Raw genomic sequence first — 16379 nt, 5'->3', positions numbered from 1 at the left:
ACAGTATTGGAATTGAAATTGCTCAACCTTAGATGTATGTGGGTAGAATATGTGAGATGTCTCCTGTGTACCTGTTCTGAGGGCTTGCTGTGGTAGAGGCAGGGGTCTAGAAAGATTGTTCTTGCTCCCCCATGCTCAACCCTGTTCCTCTGACCTAGGACAGCACCACACCCCATGAAAGCTAGCCTAGTGGTTGGGTGTGAGACATTCTTTAGGTTCAGGAACTGTTACATTCAATATGTCCCCCCTCCCATTAGTTGTTTAGTTCGGTGTAGCCAAGAGAGAAATATAGGCCAGTGGTGGGAAATAATTATCGCATGGCAGGACCCTCTCATCTTTGGTGGTCTATTTTAAGTGGATTTAGAAACAAGCCTAATCTTAGATGGAGATGATGGGTTTTATAAGTTGAGAATGTAACCAGTAAGTTAACATGAGACATTCTGACATTTAATAAATTACCTTGTGTTGATGGGTTCACTCCCCTCTTGTTGAAAGGTGAGTGACTGAAAACTACTATTAAGGCCAAGCAACATTTTGTAAAAAAGTATATTTTTGACCGAACGTGTTAAGTGATACAGATAACCGTAAAGTCTGAAAGAACATTCAATATGGGGCCAGTGTAGTACATGCAAGTCCGCATCATTATGAAAACAAAAGGAGTGATTGATGTTTATCCATACTGTAGCTTCCATTTTTTATTTGCTTTGCAGTTTCTTGGCTGATTGCAAGCACCAACATATTTTGGGTTTAGACATCTTTCTTTTCCCACTGCACAACATAAACATCATAGTTAAAGCTGGAATCCTTAATGGTGGAACTGCCACGTCCGTTTGCGATATTACAACAACAAAAAACGAACACTGTTTTCCCCCCAACAGACATCATTGCACCTGCGATAGAAGAGCATCATTTGTTTTACCATGCTGTGCGACGCTCCTCAGTTTCTGCGGATTCCATCTCTAAGAGTGATAAAAACCCTGTGCTTAATGAATAATTGAACATAAATTACAACTGATACACATCATTATGTTAAAAACAGTGGCAGAATTAACAAGAGATTAAAACATTATCAAACAAAAACAAGTCTACAAATCTGGTATGTTGCTCCTTCTACATACAAGCATGAGAATGCCAAGGAATCTTTGTTGCGTCTTCAAACTAAAAAGAAAATTTGAGGAGCAATACCCAAACACCAGATATTGGAAAATTGTACTATATCAGTAATGCTTTCAAAATCCCTTTCAAAGTCGGTGTTAGAAGACTATAGAAACAACCAAACTGTATTGATTTCCATGATAGTTTTGTGAAAGTGTCATTTGATATATAAAACAAGAATCAATGCATCTTTGGAGAAAATGACCTGTTTGAGTTAACGGTTATATAAAAGCTGGAGTAATGTGGCAAGTATGTCTCTGAGCAGCCTTCAAAGGGAGCAGTGTTGCATATTGTTGGCAACTCACAGACTCACATAGCAAAATAAAACATCCTATCGTGGCCCTCTCAGACTGCACAAGTGAGCAAACTGCTATGATCCTTCATATGCACTAGCTTCTACATTATATTTCTGATTTCATTATCTATTGTTAAGGTTATAGGTAAGAATTGCATTGTAAAGTTATCAAATTGCACACTGCTGTAACTACACCCTACATTGCAAAGTCTCCATAGCTCCCAACATGTCAGGTAGAGGCAAAAAGCACCAATCAGAGACAGCATGTGATAGGGCAGTGGCCCATCACTGACAATGCAGATAAGAACTCTCTCCATGCTGAAAGATCCTGAAAGCTGTTCCACTCCACAACACACATTGACATACAGGAAAATAACCTCCTACTAAGCTCTAGTATTATTTAACAACAAATATATTTTCCAGACAAGAGGATTCCTTTAGAGGTCAAATAAACACTTTACAACAACAAAAAAGAGGAGGGTACTTTATTTTTTTTTAAAGGGGTCTCCCAACAGGACACCACTGAACTAGGCTGACTGTCTGTCTATGCTGTTCAAGTTGAGAGGATGACTTTCCTATTTCGTTTACTGTGACTGGAGATAACAATTTTTCAGGTTGAAACTGATTCCAGAAAGTCACTCTCATAACCAGGATTCTCACAGCTGCATAACACTTACACAGCTTAGCTGTCCCACTGCAAAGCCCTTCAGGTGTTAAACCCTCAATGCACGAAGCCTACAGGTACTGGAAGAGTTGAACCTGCACCTACAAAATAAGCAAAACACAGGAGTATGGCTCAGTTGGTCCCGTGTGGCTCAGTTGGTAGAGCATGGCGCTTGCAACGCCAGGGTTGTGGGTTCATTCCCCACGGGGGGACCAGGATGAATATGTATGAACTTTCCAATTTGTAAGTCGCTCTGGATAAGAGCGTCTGCTAAATGACTTAAATGTAAATGAGTATGATTGCCATGAAGGGATTATAACAAATACTAGTATCATAGAAATAAGTGAGCGTCAAATCTAGGCCTAGGTTTTTGGCTTCTGTGGACCATAATTTGAGCTTTCTACTGAGGCTATTTGCATTCAGTCTCTCTTCTATTCAGGCCTGTTAACATTCAGGGTCAATACTTTTACGTTCAACCATGGACGACATTATGATTAACAATATATATATAAACAAATATGCAAAAATTAAGCTTGGCTAAAACAAAGGGGGTTCTGAAGCGACCATACAGTGTACAATGAAGAAAGTAAAATATACAAAACTGAACAAAGAGGAACTCAAACCAAACACCCATACACAGTTGAAGTCGGAAGTTTACATACTCCTTAGCCAAATACATTTAAACTCAGTTTTTCAAAATTCCTGACATTTAATTATAGTAAAAATACCCTGTCTTAGGTCAGTTAGGGTCACCACTTTATTTTAAGAATGTGAAATGTCAGAATAATAGTAGAGAGAATTATTTATTTAAGCTTTTATTTCTTTCATCACATTCCCAGTGTGTCAGAAGTTTACATACACTCATTTAGTATTTGGTAACATTGCCTTTAAATTGTTTAACTTGGGTCAAACGTTTCAGGTAGCCTTCCACAAGCTTCCAACAATAAGTTGGGTGAATTTTGGCCCATTCCTCCTGACAGAGCTGGTGTAACTGAGTCAGGTTTGTAGGCCTCCTTGCTAGCACATGCTTTTTCAGTTCTGCCCACAAATTTTCTAAAGGATTGAGGTCAGGGCTTTGTGATGGCCACTCCAATACCTTGACTTTGTTGTCCTTAAGTCATTTTGCCACAACTTTGGAAGTATGCTTGTGGTCATTGTCCATTTGGAAAACCCATTTGCGACCAAGCTATAACTTCCTGACTGATGTCTTGAGATGTTGCTTCAATATATCCACATAATTTTCCTGCCTCATGATGCCATGTATTTTGTGAAGTGCACCAGTCCCTCCTGCAGCAAAGAACCCCCACAACTTGATGCTACCACCCCCGTGCTTCAAGGTTGAGATGGTGTTCTTCGGCTTGCAAGCTTCCCCCCTTTTCCTCCAAACATAACAATGGTCATTATGACCAAACAGTTCTATTTTTGTTTAATCAGACCAAAGGACATTTCTCCAAAAAGTATGATCTTTGTCCCCATGTGCAGTTGCAAACCGTAGTCTGGCTTTTTTATGGCGGTTTTGGAGCAGTGACTTCTTCCTTGCTGAGTGGCCTTTCAGGTTATGTCAATATAGGACTTGTTTTACTGTGGACATAGATACTTTTTTACCTGTTTCCTCCAGCATCTTCACAAAGTCATTTGCTGTTGTTCTGGGATTGATTTGCACTTTTTGCACCAAAGTACGTTCATCTCTAGGAGACAGAACGCGTCTTTTTCCTGAGCGGAATGACGGCTGCGTGGTCCCATGGTGTTGTACTATTGTTGAACGTGGTACCTTCAGGCGTTTGGAAATTGTTCCCAAGGGTGAACCAGACTTGTGGAGGTCTACAATTTCTTTTCTGAGGTCTTGGCTGATTTATTTTGATTTTCCCAAGTAAAGAGGCACTGAGTTTGAAGGTAGGCTTTGAAATACATCCACTGTGTGTACCAGTGGGTGACTCAAATGATGTCAACTAGCCTGTCAGAAGCTTCTAAAGCCATGACATCATTTTCTGGAATTTTCCTAGCTGTTTAAAGGCACAGTCAACTTAGTGTATGTATACTTCTGAACCACTAGAATTGTGATACAGTGAATTATATGTAAAAAAAATCTGTCTGTAAACAATAGTTTGAAAAATTCCTTGTGTCATGCACAAAGTAGATGTCTTAAATGACTTGCCAAAACTATAGTTTGTTAACAAGAAATTTGTGGAGGGGTTGAAAAATGAGTTTTAATGACTCCGACCTAAGTGTATGTAAACTTCCGACTTCAACTGTATATTCATGAAAAGATCCAAACAGATGATAGTAACATGGCCAGCCCTATAAATCTGTGTTTTTGCATATCTCTCTTGTCCAGAGGTCAACTCGTGCATTTTAAAGCTGTGGTAGATGGGTGAGAACAATGCCTACACTGGTCTTGCTCCACACACTGGGTTCTACTGTCAAGGTACAGTTGACATCTGTAGACGTCTGAGACTAGACGTCAGTCTGGTCGCCTGCATATCAGAAAGGGAATACAACTGCTACAAAACATGAAGTAACATCAATTAACCAATCTACGCTCTTGCTGCATGTGATTACTAGCAAATGTTATGACTACACAAAAAAACACATAATATTTAAAAGCATTTCATTGGTCTATCGTCGTAGGAGAGCAATGTACTAGCTATTGAAGAGTGATCTTGACCTGCGCTACTCTAACATTGTCCTGGAAAGGTAAGACTTACTTTCCGTCAACCACAAAAAGTTTTTAACTTCATGTTGGTAGAATATACATTTACGTAAAGTTTTTTTCTCTCTCATCAGTGGCGTGTAGACCTACCTACCTACCTAGATCAGCTCACTCTATTTGGTTCTAATAGTATGAGAGACCTCTATACTCTAGGGGGAAAACCCAGTTCAACATACTAACTAGTAACACCAGATGAATGGGAGCTCAACCAACCTCTCGTACAATCCTCCACAGTAACCCCCCCCCCCCCCAAAAAACAATACCAAAAATAAAAAAGTAACAGTACATGCATGCAAAACTGTGCATGTTGGTAGCAGTCTCATCACGTACTGTGAGAGGAAACCGTGTCCAGTGTTTTATTGCACAATCTCCATCTTTATGAACAAAATTCCTGCTCACACCAAGGGGGAAAACAGATGGAGCTGAATTGAAGGGAGTCAACTGGCTTGCGTAGCAATGTCAAAAGCATCTATAATCCCCCCCAGTCTAATAGCCTGTGGCTGGTAAACAGGAATCAAAGCTTTAAGCTTCTTACTTCTACACTCAGTGGCTAGGGAACCAACCGCTGGATGGATCGCCGTAGATCAGCGTCAACGATCCATGCTACACTTTTAGAGACGCTGTGAAGGAAATTAGGGAGGAGAAAGTGGGAATTGTCCACTTAAACACTAGAGGGTTTGGTCTTAAAGCTTCAGCAGCCATCTCCACTGAGCATATGTCCAATGAATCCTAGGTCGTCCCTTTGCAGGGCACAGCGGAGACCCATCCAATCAACTGCCCTTTTCCAAACCTTCAGAAACACCATACTGCAAGGTAATCACTGGTCTCTAACATACTGGTTTCTTTACCAGATCACAAAAAAACACAATCAGAGATTCAGACGACAAAAATAAAAAAGAAGTGCTGACGATGATGACACACATAGGTAAAAAGGATTTAAATAGAAAAAGAGCTTGGGCTCTGGTTGGAGACGTGCTTTTTCATTGAGAACCTCCAGCACCCGAAGAACACCAACTTCAAATCTTCCCACCTTTGACCTCATACTATAGTCTCGTCTGCCGTCTTTTTCAGCAGCTTGGTGGAGAGCAAGGAATGCTGGTTAGAATGCCGCCCCTTTGCGTCTGGAAGGAGGAGGCGTACTTTCTGATGGGTTCGTCTCCACTCAGAGTAGAGCTGACAGTGGTAGCGGAATGATACCTGCAGGAGAGAAGGGTAGAGAAGAGGATAGACTAGAGAATATTGGTGTTTATCCAAGCTATAAACAAAGTTAAGGTTAGGATTTGGGGAGGGCAGCTGATCCTAGATCTGTGCCTACTTACCAGAGTCCAGAGGACGTAGATTGTGAAAAGGGCGATGGTGAGGGCGATGAGGCCTAAGGCCTCCAGTCTGCTGTTGAAGTGCAGGTGATCTTGGGCTCCCCTCAGACACAGCCAGCCAGAGATGGCTGCCAGGGGAGTGATTAATAGGAAGCACACCATGTCACAGAACAATGTGCGCTTCTCGTTACGAGGGCCCGGGTCCCGCAGCCACTGTGGAAAGAGAAGCGAGGACAGAGAAGAAAGAGAAACATGTACTGAGCCTACATGAGCACTGAGTATGCACATGCACTATAGCCAAAACAGGGGACACTGGAGGACTCTGCTTTTCTTCTTCTTCAGGGTTTGGTTTATTGAGATACCCATTAGTAGATCAATGGTTAAACTTCCTGGGTTTCTTCATCATTCATTACATAAACACATGATGGCATATAACAAAAAAAGAACAAAAAATCTCTAACCCTCCCAAACTACATTTCTGTTGACATATTCAGGATGTAATATGCATGAGTAATACACAACTAAGTCAACAGATCTGCATGTTGGTGACCCATGAGCAAGGCCAGAAATTCTATTTCAACACATAAGTATTGCAGCTGCCTACAAACACAATTTTTGCATTGAGGAATCTACGCAAGCAGAAAGAGAAAAAAAAGTGAATTATGCTCAAGTTAATCATGCTCAACATAAGCATAACCACACACAGAGAGGCAGGCAGAGGAGAACAGACAAGCTAAAGGCATTGACCTTTGTTACCTCTGTGAGGGGCTTGGGTCTGCGCTCAATGGTGAACTCTGTGTGGCACAGCTCACAGTAGCTGGTGTTGGAGGAGGAGAGCCACTTCTCCAGGCAGCTCTTGTGCACCGTGCCCAGAGTCCCTGTGCAGTTGCAGGGGGACAGAAGCCCTTCGCCGTTGGCCCCCTCATGGCAGATCCGGCAGATTGGCCCATCGCTGGAGGAAACAGGAAGAGAGGTCCTGAACAGAGTACTCTGACTGGGTTTACTTACTACAGCTTGCCGGATGCCACTTGGGCTAACATGTCACAGTTTTAACAGCTAAGCTAATTCTCATACATGTCGAGGACAACTGTGAGTGAGACATTATCTTTCCGGGAACACCCACACTAACACATACTCGCATACACTTTCACGAGTTGCAGATATGACTAGGATTACTACTATAAAAGCCTGTTGGAAAACCCTGAATATCTCATAAATGCTTAACTCTGAAAGTAAGAATGTGTTCAGGAGTTTTCAGTCATAGTACCTCTGTGTGCTCAAAGGTTTGATGACGGTGGAGAGCAGCCGCCCATCTTTGGCTGTGACCTGGGTGACATACTGCGCTCTGCAGTTATCCGACTCCTCCACGCTTTTGGACAGGCCAGCGTTGCCAGTGCAGTCACACAGGGAGCCCGGGAGGTGGCAACAATCCCCCGTCGTCATGGTTACACCGTCCAGGGGTCAAGAGTCAGGGATCAAAGGGATTATGGGGTGAGCAGACTCAGCTCCCTCAGGTCAGAGCAGTTAGGCCCAACGGCTGAAGAGCGATAAGATGGAGTTAGGACCTCAACCAGCTTCATGAGGTAGTCACCTGGAATGGATTTCAAATAACAGGTGTGCCTTCTTAAAAGTTCATTTCTGGAATTTATTGTGTTGTGACAAGATAGGGGTGGTATACACAAGATGGCCCTATTTGGTAAAATAACAAGTCCGTATTATGGTAAGAACAGCTCAAGTAAGCAAAGAGAAACGACAGTCCATCATTACTTTACGACACGAAGGTCAGTCAATACAGAAAATTTGAAGAACTTTGACCAAATTATATATTTTTTAACCATTTCAATTTATACTGTTGATATCAAAGCCAACATTAAAAGCTCGAAGACCATTGCATTTTTATTGGACAATCAAAATACAAGACACCGTTGTCTTACTCTAAATGAGGAGTTGGACTATTCAAGTCTAACAAATAACAATCAATTTTTTTTTGTAAATACCAGGAAAAATAATCCTGATTTGATAGATTAATTAGTGGTTACTACAAGCAAACCGAGCTAGGTACATAATGCTTGGTGTCGAATCCCGACAACACTCAAATACAGACACAGCCCCCCGACAGGACACATCTGGATAATTTGGTCAACCAGCTGTTTAACTTGCTACAGTAGCTTGCTAACGCAATATAGACCACACTAGATACCATACTGCTTGCTACATGGAAAATTACGATTATGATTGCATGTGTTCACATCAGTATCGTTGATTTAAGCTAATGCCTTGTAACGTTAGTCGGCTAGCTTTATCATGTTAGCTAGCCAGTTAGCTATTTATGTTAGCCAGCCGACCGAGACGATAGAAAAAAATGTATTACTCACAGCATTCCTCCTTTTTTCATTTTAACATGTAATATGTGGCGTTGTCAATATATAAAATACTCATTGATAATTAATTTCAGCTAGCTTAGTATCTATGCCAGTTATCGTCTATCTGACAGACGACAACAATAGCATTTTCTTTGGTAGCCTCCTCACGGTCGTCACACAGCCACAAAGTCATAAACCCCGCCTATTCTCCTATTCTACCATTTATTTTCTTAAAATCAGATTTTAAACCTAACCTTAACCACACTGCTAAATGTATGCCTAATTCTAACCTTAATTTAAGCATATTTTAGTTCTGAATTTTGAAAATATAGCCAATTTTGACTTTAAGGCTGTGGTAACTAGTGGAAACCCTCCACCGACGGCGTTTCCGCTCAACATACAGGGTGCGTTTGTAAATAAACGTTGGAGTGCCAGTGAGCGCTCTGGGCGTTCAGAGCGTTTTTTAGATTGTCCGTTCGGAAATTCAGAACTCGCACTGGACGCTCAGGCGGAGGAGTAGGGTTGATCCGAGCGTCCTGGTCTCATCAGCAGTCAAGCACCCAAGCTAACTGGCTAACGTTGGCTAGCTTGCAAGCTACTTCAAGACACATGAAAGAACACCTCACTCTGACAATTGTACTCCCCCTAGCAGAGTTGGTTAGGGTGTTTTCATGTGATCTAGAGCGTTGGTGACTGTAACTGCTATTGGCAACCATTTAATTACGCTTTTTTTGCCTACGTTTACTGACACCGGCCATATTCTGCCTAGTTAAAGGTAAAACATAAAATAAAAATTAAACTGGTGTTGAGCGTGCGTAAATTCATCAGTTATTCAGCGCTCTGGCACGGAGACGAGTGCTCTGAAATCGGCGTAGATAGCCAGAGCGAATTTACGAACGCACCCTTAGTTACCTTGCTCGCCAATTTGGCTTGTTTTCTGCTCCCGATTGATAGGCTACAAAATGTAAAATATAGAAAAATCTCACCCATTTGTATGTGAAATAAAACAGATTGATGTACAGTTTTTTTTGTTCCGTATGGAAGGGACCTTTATTTTGTCAAATATACATTAACACCAGAAGCAAGCACATATTTTGTATGACAATGTAGGCCAACCCACGTTGAATTCACCACGAACAAAAAGCGACGTAGCTATATTTACATAGTGGATTTAATAAAACTAACACCTTTAAAAGACCTGCTGGAATTCAGTATGTCTTGCTTGTATTAGAGTAGTTGAATGTGTGGTAACATTCACGTGCATAAATCATGGAAAAAACTATTTGGAATGATTAACTGAAATGATTTACTATAAAGCTAATCAGGCATATCGTACAAAAATAAAATTTCACATTGACATTTTATCAAAGTTGCACAATATCTAATGAACACTTTTCTGGTGAGCATATACAGTATAAGTAAAGTCTTCAAAGTATTCAACCAAGTCTATGTTGCATAAGGCTACCATTACATTTCAGTGCATTATTTTTTTTGGCATCCGTGCATTTGAGATTATATTGGTCCTCCTACTGGTAGGAGATATGTAAACATGTATTTCTGTATCAAGCATTCAATGGTATGCTATACATACAGCACTAGAAATTATGCAGGACATTTTCAGCACTTAATTACAAGACTTGAGAGAGTTATTTTTGTTCAAAGAAAATGTCTGCCGACATGAATTTGGTTTATTTCCATTTCAGTGTTCCTTGATGAAAAGGCAGATGAACCGATTTGTTTGATTTAAAAGTTGGATGTGACATAAAATTACATATGTAACCACACTCCAAAAAGGCAATTCTACTAGAAAGGGGAGATAAGGCATTATAGCCAACCATACACAGGCAACCTTTTCATAAATTCCACTGTCAACTCAATTTGACACCTTCATGGTTTGACTAGAGAGAAGCAATGAGAGCATCCTCCACCCTAGATATTGCAGTGTTTTATTAGAACCCCCCGCCCAAACAAACCAAGCTAAGTGTTGGGATTTAAAAATGTTAGAGTCATTCAGAATTAGTTCACATGGCGAGTTCCATTGAAGTGATCAGCAGGACAACCTTCATATTCACTTTTGCTTTCAATTGTAGTCCTACTACTGGATCAGGTCATAGTATAATCTAATGACAGAAAGAACACAGTGGCTGCAGCTAACAGTGAAACAGGGCACATGAAACAATTGGTAAAACCAAATCTTGACCAATGTGCCTCTCTGCAAGTTTAGACTATTTCAGATTGAAATTGATTTCAGCCACACTTTGGTGTATCTGTGAACCACAGGCTTAACAAATTAAAATGCAACATTTTTTGAAATGCATCAGATCAGCCATACTTTGTCACTACCTACATCCCTGTTCTTGCTCCTTTCATGCCACACTCAAGACAGGGACTCTGAGGACAACAACCAAAAGCTTGTTTTATCTAAAAGGGATACAGCTTGTCAAAATGTACTTTTCATAAGAGGTTAGGAGAATTAACATAGCAGGTTAGGAAAATTGGGTTAAGGTGTTAAGAAAAGGTTTAGATCAAAGGTTGAAATATTTAGCATTTTATATCAATTGACACAAGCTGTACCTTATCTAGATATGACCCAGAAGCTCAGGACAATCTGATCCCTCACCATTCCTTCGACAGGATTGGGTCACATGATCAGAGCCTGAATTCAAAATAGCCCCCCCAAAAAATCCTATCACTTGGTAAAAGACAAGTCGAGGTTAGAGGATAGCATACAGACAAACATGAGAAAAGTGAAAAAGGAATGTTATCTAGAAAGTCAGAGTTTCTAGGAGACTTCTAAAACACATGGAGGAAGAGACAGCAACATCACAACACCCAGGAGAAAAGCAGAGATGAAGAGAGTGAGGAGTGGAGGTGGGACGGTGGTATTGAGGGTCACAGGCTTTGACAGCACGGTAATTTGTTTTTTTGCCCATCGGTGGTGGGGGGGACACTGATGTCCACAACATTGTTGCCTGGAGACTCGTGATGTGCTGATCTGTCAGCTATCTGCTTTTGTGATACGATTCGGTGGATTTCTGTGCAAAAAAAAGAAGGAAGTTTACGTTACTCATTAAATATTTACCTAATACAGCACCCACTGCATTCATGCGTTAGAAATCACACAATTTCACTTAAAACAAACTAATGTAAATAGTCTTGTATAGTGGCGCCTGTCGCTTACCTGTGAGGATGTTCTTGAATGCCTCTTCCACATTAGTGGAATCCAAAGCTGATGTTTCAATAAATGATAGGGTATTCTTCTCTGAGGGATAAAAATTAAAATATTGAGTTGAGACAAACATGGGTGGCTTTTTAACCATCTCTATCCCCAGAGTGAGCTGTCTCCTCCAGTGGTATTGTTGCAGTGGTTGTTGTTTACCTGCAAAAGCACAAGCCTCGTCTGTGGGCACTGCCCTGAGGTGGCGCAGGTCACTCTTGTTGCCCACCAGCATGATAACGATGTTGTTATCTGCGTGATCCCGGAGCTCCTTCAGCCAGCGCTCCACATTTTCATAGGTGAGATGCTTGGCGATGTCATACACTAGGAGAGCCCCCACTGCCCCCCGGTAGTACCTGATTGGGACAGAGCAAGCAGGTCAAAGGTTGTGTGATTCAGACAGAAGCATATTTTCAGGATGGTTTCAACACTATCCAAATACGTTGGTTCCGTAAAGGGCAGGTCACAGGAAGACGAGCACCCTCCTCCACTCACGCTGAAGTGATGGCTCTGTAACGCTCCTGTCCAGCTGTATCCCAGATCTGGGCCTTTATCGTCTTGCCATCCACCTGAATGCTGCGGGTGGCAAACTCCACACCAATGGTGCTTTTGCTCTCCAGGTTGAACTCATTCCGTGTGAAACGGGACAGCAGGTTACTCTTCCCCACACCAGAGTCTCCGATCAGCACCACTGGCAACAAAATACAAAAAAACATAAGCACTGCCATCTCACAGTGGAAAAGATGAGGGTTCAGCAGTGACTAGTACAGGATACATTTGTTTAGATTCAACAATTTCTAAATGAAGCCCAAAACTACTGAGCATGTTTCTCCTGGTAGCTTGTCTGATGATTGGTGCTGATACTTAGGCAAAGTTATTTGTATGACAAAACATTTTATATCTAAGACAGAGATAAGTCGTCAGTCATAATTGTTATTCATGTCAGACAAGTGGTGACCAAGCTAACATTGCACAAGAAACTGTCTGCAATCTTTGGTTAGCTGGTGGTAATGGATAGCCTAGTTAGCACAGTGCCAGCAGTGGCTTTGGCTAACACCATCCCAGCTGATTGTCAGACATTACATTAGCTAGCTAGTTAATTAGTTAGCCATTTGTTATCAACTCCATGATAATAACACTAACAATCTACAACACGTTTGAAAGTAGTTAGCTTAGTGACTTTTTCTTCACACTGCCTGAGTGTAGCTAGCTAGTAAAGGGTGATGATGAGACGTTTAGCAAGCTACCTATTAGGCCGCAGATAACCGCTTATTTGATAGCTAACAGGTTACCTAGTTGGCTATCAGCAAGCTAGTTTGGCTAACGTGAACGTTAGCTAGCTGGGGAGACTTCCTCTCCTTTCAACTTCAACTAACGTTACTGCGAAAACACGTACATGTAAACTTTGACTACTACAACACATGTGGGGCGCGTCTTACCTTTGAAAAGATAGTCGTATTCGTCGTCTCGGGTTCCCATTTTGAAGATTTCCCACTTTATGAAAGTACTTTACTACAAAAGATAGCCTCCTAAATCCGTCTCAACCACTGCTCCGACCGGCAGTAAAACAGCCTCCAAAGGGAATATGCATATGAGCTGAGGGACAACTGCTTTGACCAATTAGAGGTGTATCTCTGTTAATTGATAGATACTTTGACAAGTAATATCCTTCTCCATTTAATATTGACCAATGGCCATAGGTAGGGCCGTGATCAGAGGAAAACTGATAGCTTCCCACCATAGGTATTTATGAAGTCTACATTCTAAAAAATGTGGATTGAGCAATAATCTTTTCCACCTTGTATTTCTGTCCATACATGCATTTGATGGTTTATGAAGGAGAGCTTATTATTGAAAATACAAACTAACAAAAATGGACTAGAATCAATTATTTATTTGCCATGAAATCATTCTGATTATTTTAACAATTCTCATATTGTCAGGTACTGGGATTTCCCTCAGTTGTACAGTAATTCAGTGGTCCCAAATATTTTAGCTGCTGTTGCTATGACGTCCGAAGTAAACCCTTGATATTCCTCTGGAATTCAGCTAAGAGAAAAAAACAAATTCATAACTTACAATTTAGTGAAGAGTTCAGTGCATAGCTAGTCTAACATTATTAATCAAATAATTTGGTTGAACAAAAAAACAGAACAAGAAAGGGGAAACATTGGCCTACTTCTGTCATAATGAAGGCTCTAAGCTTTGATTGTGTCAAAGGCAGAAAGCAAAACAACAACAGGATATGATGCCATACAATTAGTAAAATATTACTATTTTTAACTCAATGGTCTCTTTTATAATTTGGTGAAATGTTGTCCTATTAAAAAGTTCCATTGTTTTTCAGGGCCTTTCTATAAAGATGGTCAATGGACATCTACATACTATTTTCTTTGTGATAGCTTTACATGATTGCTTTTTACCTGACTGGAGGTTCTTCAGTCTTTTTTGGACTGTTAGTAAATGCTGCATGCCTTCAGAATCCTTCAACCCACAATGGGCGCTAGGTCCAATCTTTTTCTCCCGGCCTACATATTGCCTGTGAATAAAAGAACACAAAACAATACATACAGGACTGTAATGGCGCTCAAAAATGTAAAAGCATAAAACCCCAGAACCTTCCATCCACTCTCCCAGTATACTTAGGGGAGCATGAAAATAAAAGATCTGGGCAAAATTTTGAAATCTATGCCAAGATGCTGATTAGATTACCCATTGTGATATGGAGAAGCAGGTCTCGTAGAGAGGTTCCTCTGAGGCATCGTCACAGCAGAAGGGGAATGAGGGGAGGGTGATGCTCCACTTCTCCATGCTACTGATCTATATTGGTCCCTCTCATCCCCCTTCTTCTTCCAGCAGCTGGTGACTCTGCAGAGAATCTAAACTGTCCACCTGCAGAAAAGAAAATAAAGCCAACAACTCAGTCATATTGTAATAATGATGCATAAATGCTCTGTTGCTTGTGTTTTGTGAAACCTCAGCTGTGCTTCTTTACGAGAACGGTCTACTGCAACTAAGGGAGCGTAACAAGACTAGTAGCAATACATTGAACATTGATCATTTTTAGTCTGAGTAAAAGTGCCGTGAACAAAATATACCAATGTGTACTGGTCATCAATTGTACATGATTTACAATAAAACAAAAGGATGAGTCTCACCAGTTTTTCTGCCTTTTTCTCCCATTCCTTGCTCTTGTCTAACACCTGCATCCAGTCTTGCCTCCTCTGGTCATCTCTCCCAGCCTCCTTCTCCAGGACGAAGTGCAGGTTGGTTCTCAGGTTGAAGAACCCCTCCTTCAGGCCACCCATGTGGGGGGTGAAGTGCTGCGGTCCCTTCTCCAGGCCACAGACCAGTCTGCACCTCAGAAGGTCTGCCTTTAGGTGGTGCTGTACATCCGCCAGGTCCTTCTGACGCATGCTCAGGCTATTCAGGGCAAACTCCCTCTCCCCAATTTGGGTTCTCAGCTTCTTTCTGTCAGATTCGAGAGAGAGGGGATATAAGGGAGTTATATCATGTACAATCAGTGGCGGCAGGTAGCCTAGTCGTTGGAGCGTTGGACTTGTAACCGAAAGGTTGCGAGATTGAATCCCCGAGCTGACAAAGAGCTGTTGTTCTGCCCCTGAACAATGCAGTTAACCCACTGTTCCTAAGCCGTCCTTGAAAATAAGAATCTGTTAACTGACTTGCCTAGTTAAATAAATGTACTTTTTAAAAAAATCATTGGCTAGGGTCACTTCATTGTTTTAATCTGTTTTTATTTGTATCAATAAAGGAAAGTGTGTGTGTGCTTATGTAAACCTGAGATCCTTGATAGTGTCTTGCAGCTCTTTCTCATATCTAACGGCTCTCTCAAGCTCCTTGTTTGCCTTTGACTGCTCCTCCAGCAATTGAGTGTTCAAGGCAACAACTAACAAAGCCAATATGAAATCAGGATTATACAGTGAAAGGGAAACATCTGATATAATCTTCAACATTATTCACTCACTGGCTGTGCAGCTCCTGCTCTGTTGAAGACAATTTCTTTGTAGCTCTGTTCAGTTTCTGTTGAAGCTTCCCCACCTCCTTCACATGCCCAGACTCAGTCTTGTCCATTGCATCCTGCAGAATCTCCACTTTCTCCCTGGCCCTCTGAAGACCCATCTGCAGGTCCTGCACTGTGCTGTGGTGCTTATCCTCAGAAACCCTGAGAATCTGCATCAAACCCTTGATCCTCTCCTCCTTCTCCTCTTTGCATTTCTCCAGAGACTGCTGCTGGGCCTTGGCTGCCCTGATCCGCCTCTCGCTGACCCCCAGGGCCTCCTGTAAGGACTGGGTCTTCTCCTCTAAAGATCTGAGAGCCTCCTTCAGGACTTTAGCCTTCTCATCTTTAGCCTTGAGCCAATGTTTCGTTGACTGGAGATTTTCCTCTGAGGAGTTGAAGCTCTGCTGTAGGGACTGGGCTCTCTCCTCTGAGGCCCCCTGGTTGTGTTGGAGGGATAAGACCTTCTCCTCTGAAAACTTCAGGCTCTGCTGCAGCAGAGAGACCTTTTCCTCAGACTTCCAGTTATTGTGCTAAAGGAACTCAACTTTCTTTTCTGAAGCGCTAAGGTTCTGGTTGAGGGTCTGGATGTTCTTCTCAAAGGAAGCCAGGTTCTGTTGCAGAGACTGCGTCCTCTCTTG

The 16379-nt window shown here is 41.6% G+C and overlaps 2 protein-coding genes across 3 annotated transcripts; both read right to left on the bottom strand.

The window, feature by feature from the left end:
- Window positions 1-663: 663 nt before the first annotated feature.
- Window positions 664-8916, bottom strand: LOC129867258 (E3 ubiquitin-protein ligase MARCHF2-like). 2 transcript variants are annotated; one of them, XM_055940546.1, is made up of 5 exons: window positions 8516-8916; window positions 7408-7677; window positions 6888-7092; window positions 6144-6353; window positions 664-6021 (listed from the first exon to the last, which is right to left on the bottom strand). In XM_055940546.1, exons 2-5 carry the CDS (start codon window positions 7581-7583, stop codon window positions 5863-5865), a joined length of 750 nt encoding a protein of 249 aa, XP_055796521.1. In that variant the 5' UTR covers window positions 7584-7677; window positions 8516-8916; the 3' UTR covers window positions 664-5862. The 2 variants fall into 2 exon arrangements, with proteins under 2 accessions (XP_055796521.1, XP_055796522.1); XM_055940547.1 differs by having other exon boundaries at window positions 6897-7092; window positions 8516-8914.
- A 1519-nt stretch (window positions 8917-10435) lies between these two features.
- Window positions 10436-15131, bottom strand: LOC129867255 (ras-related protein Rab-11B-like). The gene is made up of 8 exons (XM_055940541.1): window positions 14879-15131; window positions 14433-14612; window positions 14144-14259; window positions 13160-13769; window positions 12216-12411; window positions 11883-12076; window positions 11685-11765; window positions 10436-11538 (listed from the first exon to the last, which is right to left on the bottom strand). Exons 4-8 carry the CDS (start codon window positions 13197-13199, stop codon window positions 11396-11398), a joined length of 654 nt encoding a protein of 217 aa, XP_055796516.1. The 5' UTR covers window positions 13200-13769; window positions 14144-14259; window positions 14433-14612; window positions 14879-15131; the 3' UTR covers window positions 10436-11395.
- Window positions 15132-16379: the final 1248 nt, after the last annotated feature.

Source organism: Salvelinus fontinalis, chromosome 12, assembly GCF_029448725.1.
Source record: "Salvelinus fontinalis isolate EN_2023a chromosome 12, ASM2944872v1, whole genome shotgun sequence".
In the NCBI taxonomy this organism is placed as follows: Eukaryota; Metazoa; Chordata; class Actinopteri; order Salmoniformes; family Salmonidae; genus Salvelinus; species Salvelinus fontinalis.
The sequence above is the reverse complement of the archived record's forward strand: the minus strand, read 5'-3'. Positions and strand labels throughout refer to the sequence as shown.

What these genes read in the sequence shown, in the direction of transcription:
- LOC129867255 (XM_055940541.1), bottom strand. Translation starts at nt 13,199, where the DNA reads ATGGGAACCCGAGACGACGAATACGACTATCTTTTCAAAG. An exon ending in TACAGAGCCATCACTTCAGC is followed by an intron (nt 12,077 to 12,215) that starts GTGAGTGGAGGA and finishes TGTCCCAATCAG; the next exon opens with GTACTACCGGGGGGCAGTGG. An exon ending in CGAGGCTTGTGCTTTTGCAG is followed by an intron (nt 11,766 to 11,882) that starts GTAAACAACAAC and finishes TTTATCCCTCAG; the next exon opens with AGAAGAATACCCTATCATTT.
- LOC129867258 (XM_055940546.1), bottom strand. Translation starts at nt 7,583, where the DNA reads ATGACGACGGGGGATTGTTGCCACCTCCCGGGCTCCCTGTGTGACTGC. An exon ending in AAACCTTTGAGCACACAGAG is followed by an intron (nt 7,093 to 7,407) that starts GTACTATGACTG and finishes TGTTTCCTCCAG; the next exon opens with CGATGGGCCAATCTGCCGGA. An exon ending in CCCTCACAGAGGTAACAAAG is followed by an intron (nt 6,354 to 6,887) that starts GTCAATGCCTTT and finishes CTCTTTCCACAG; the next exon opens with TGGCTGCGGGACCCGGGCCC.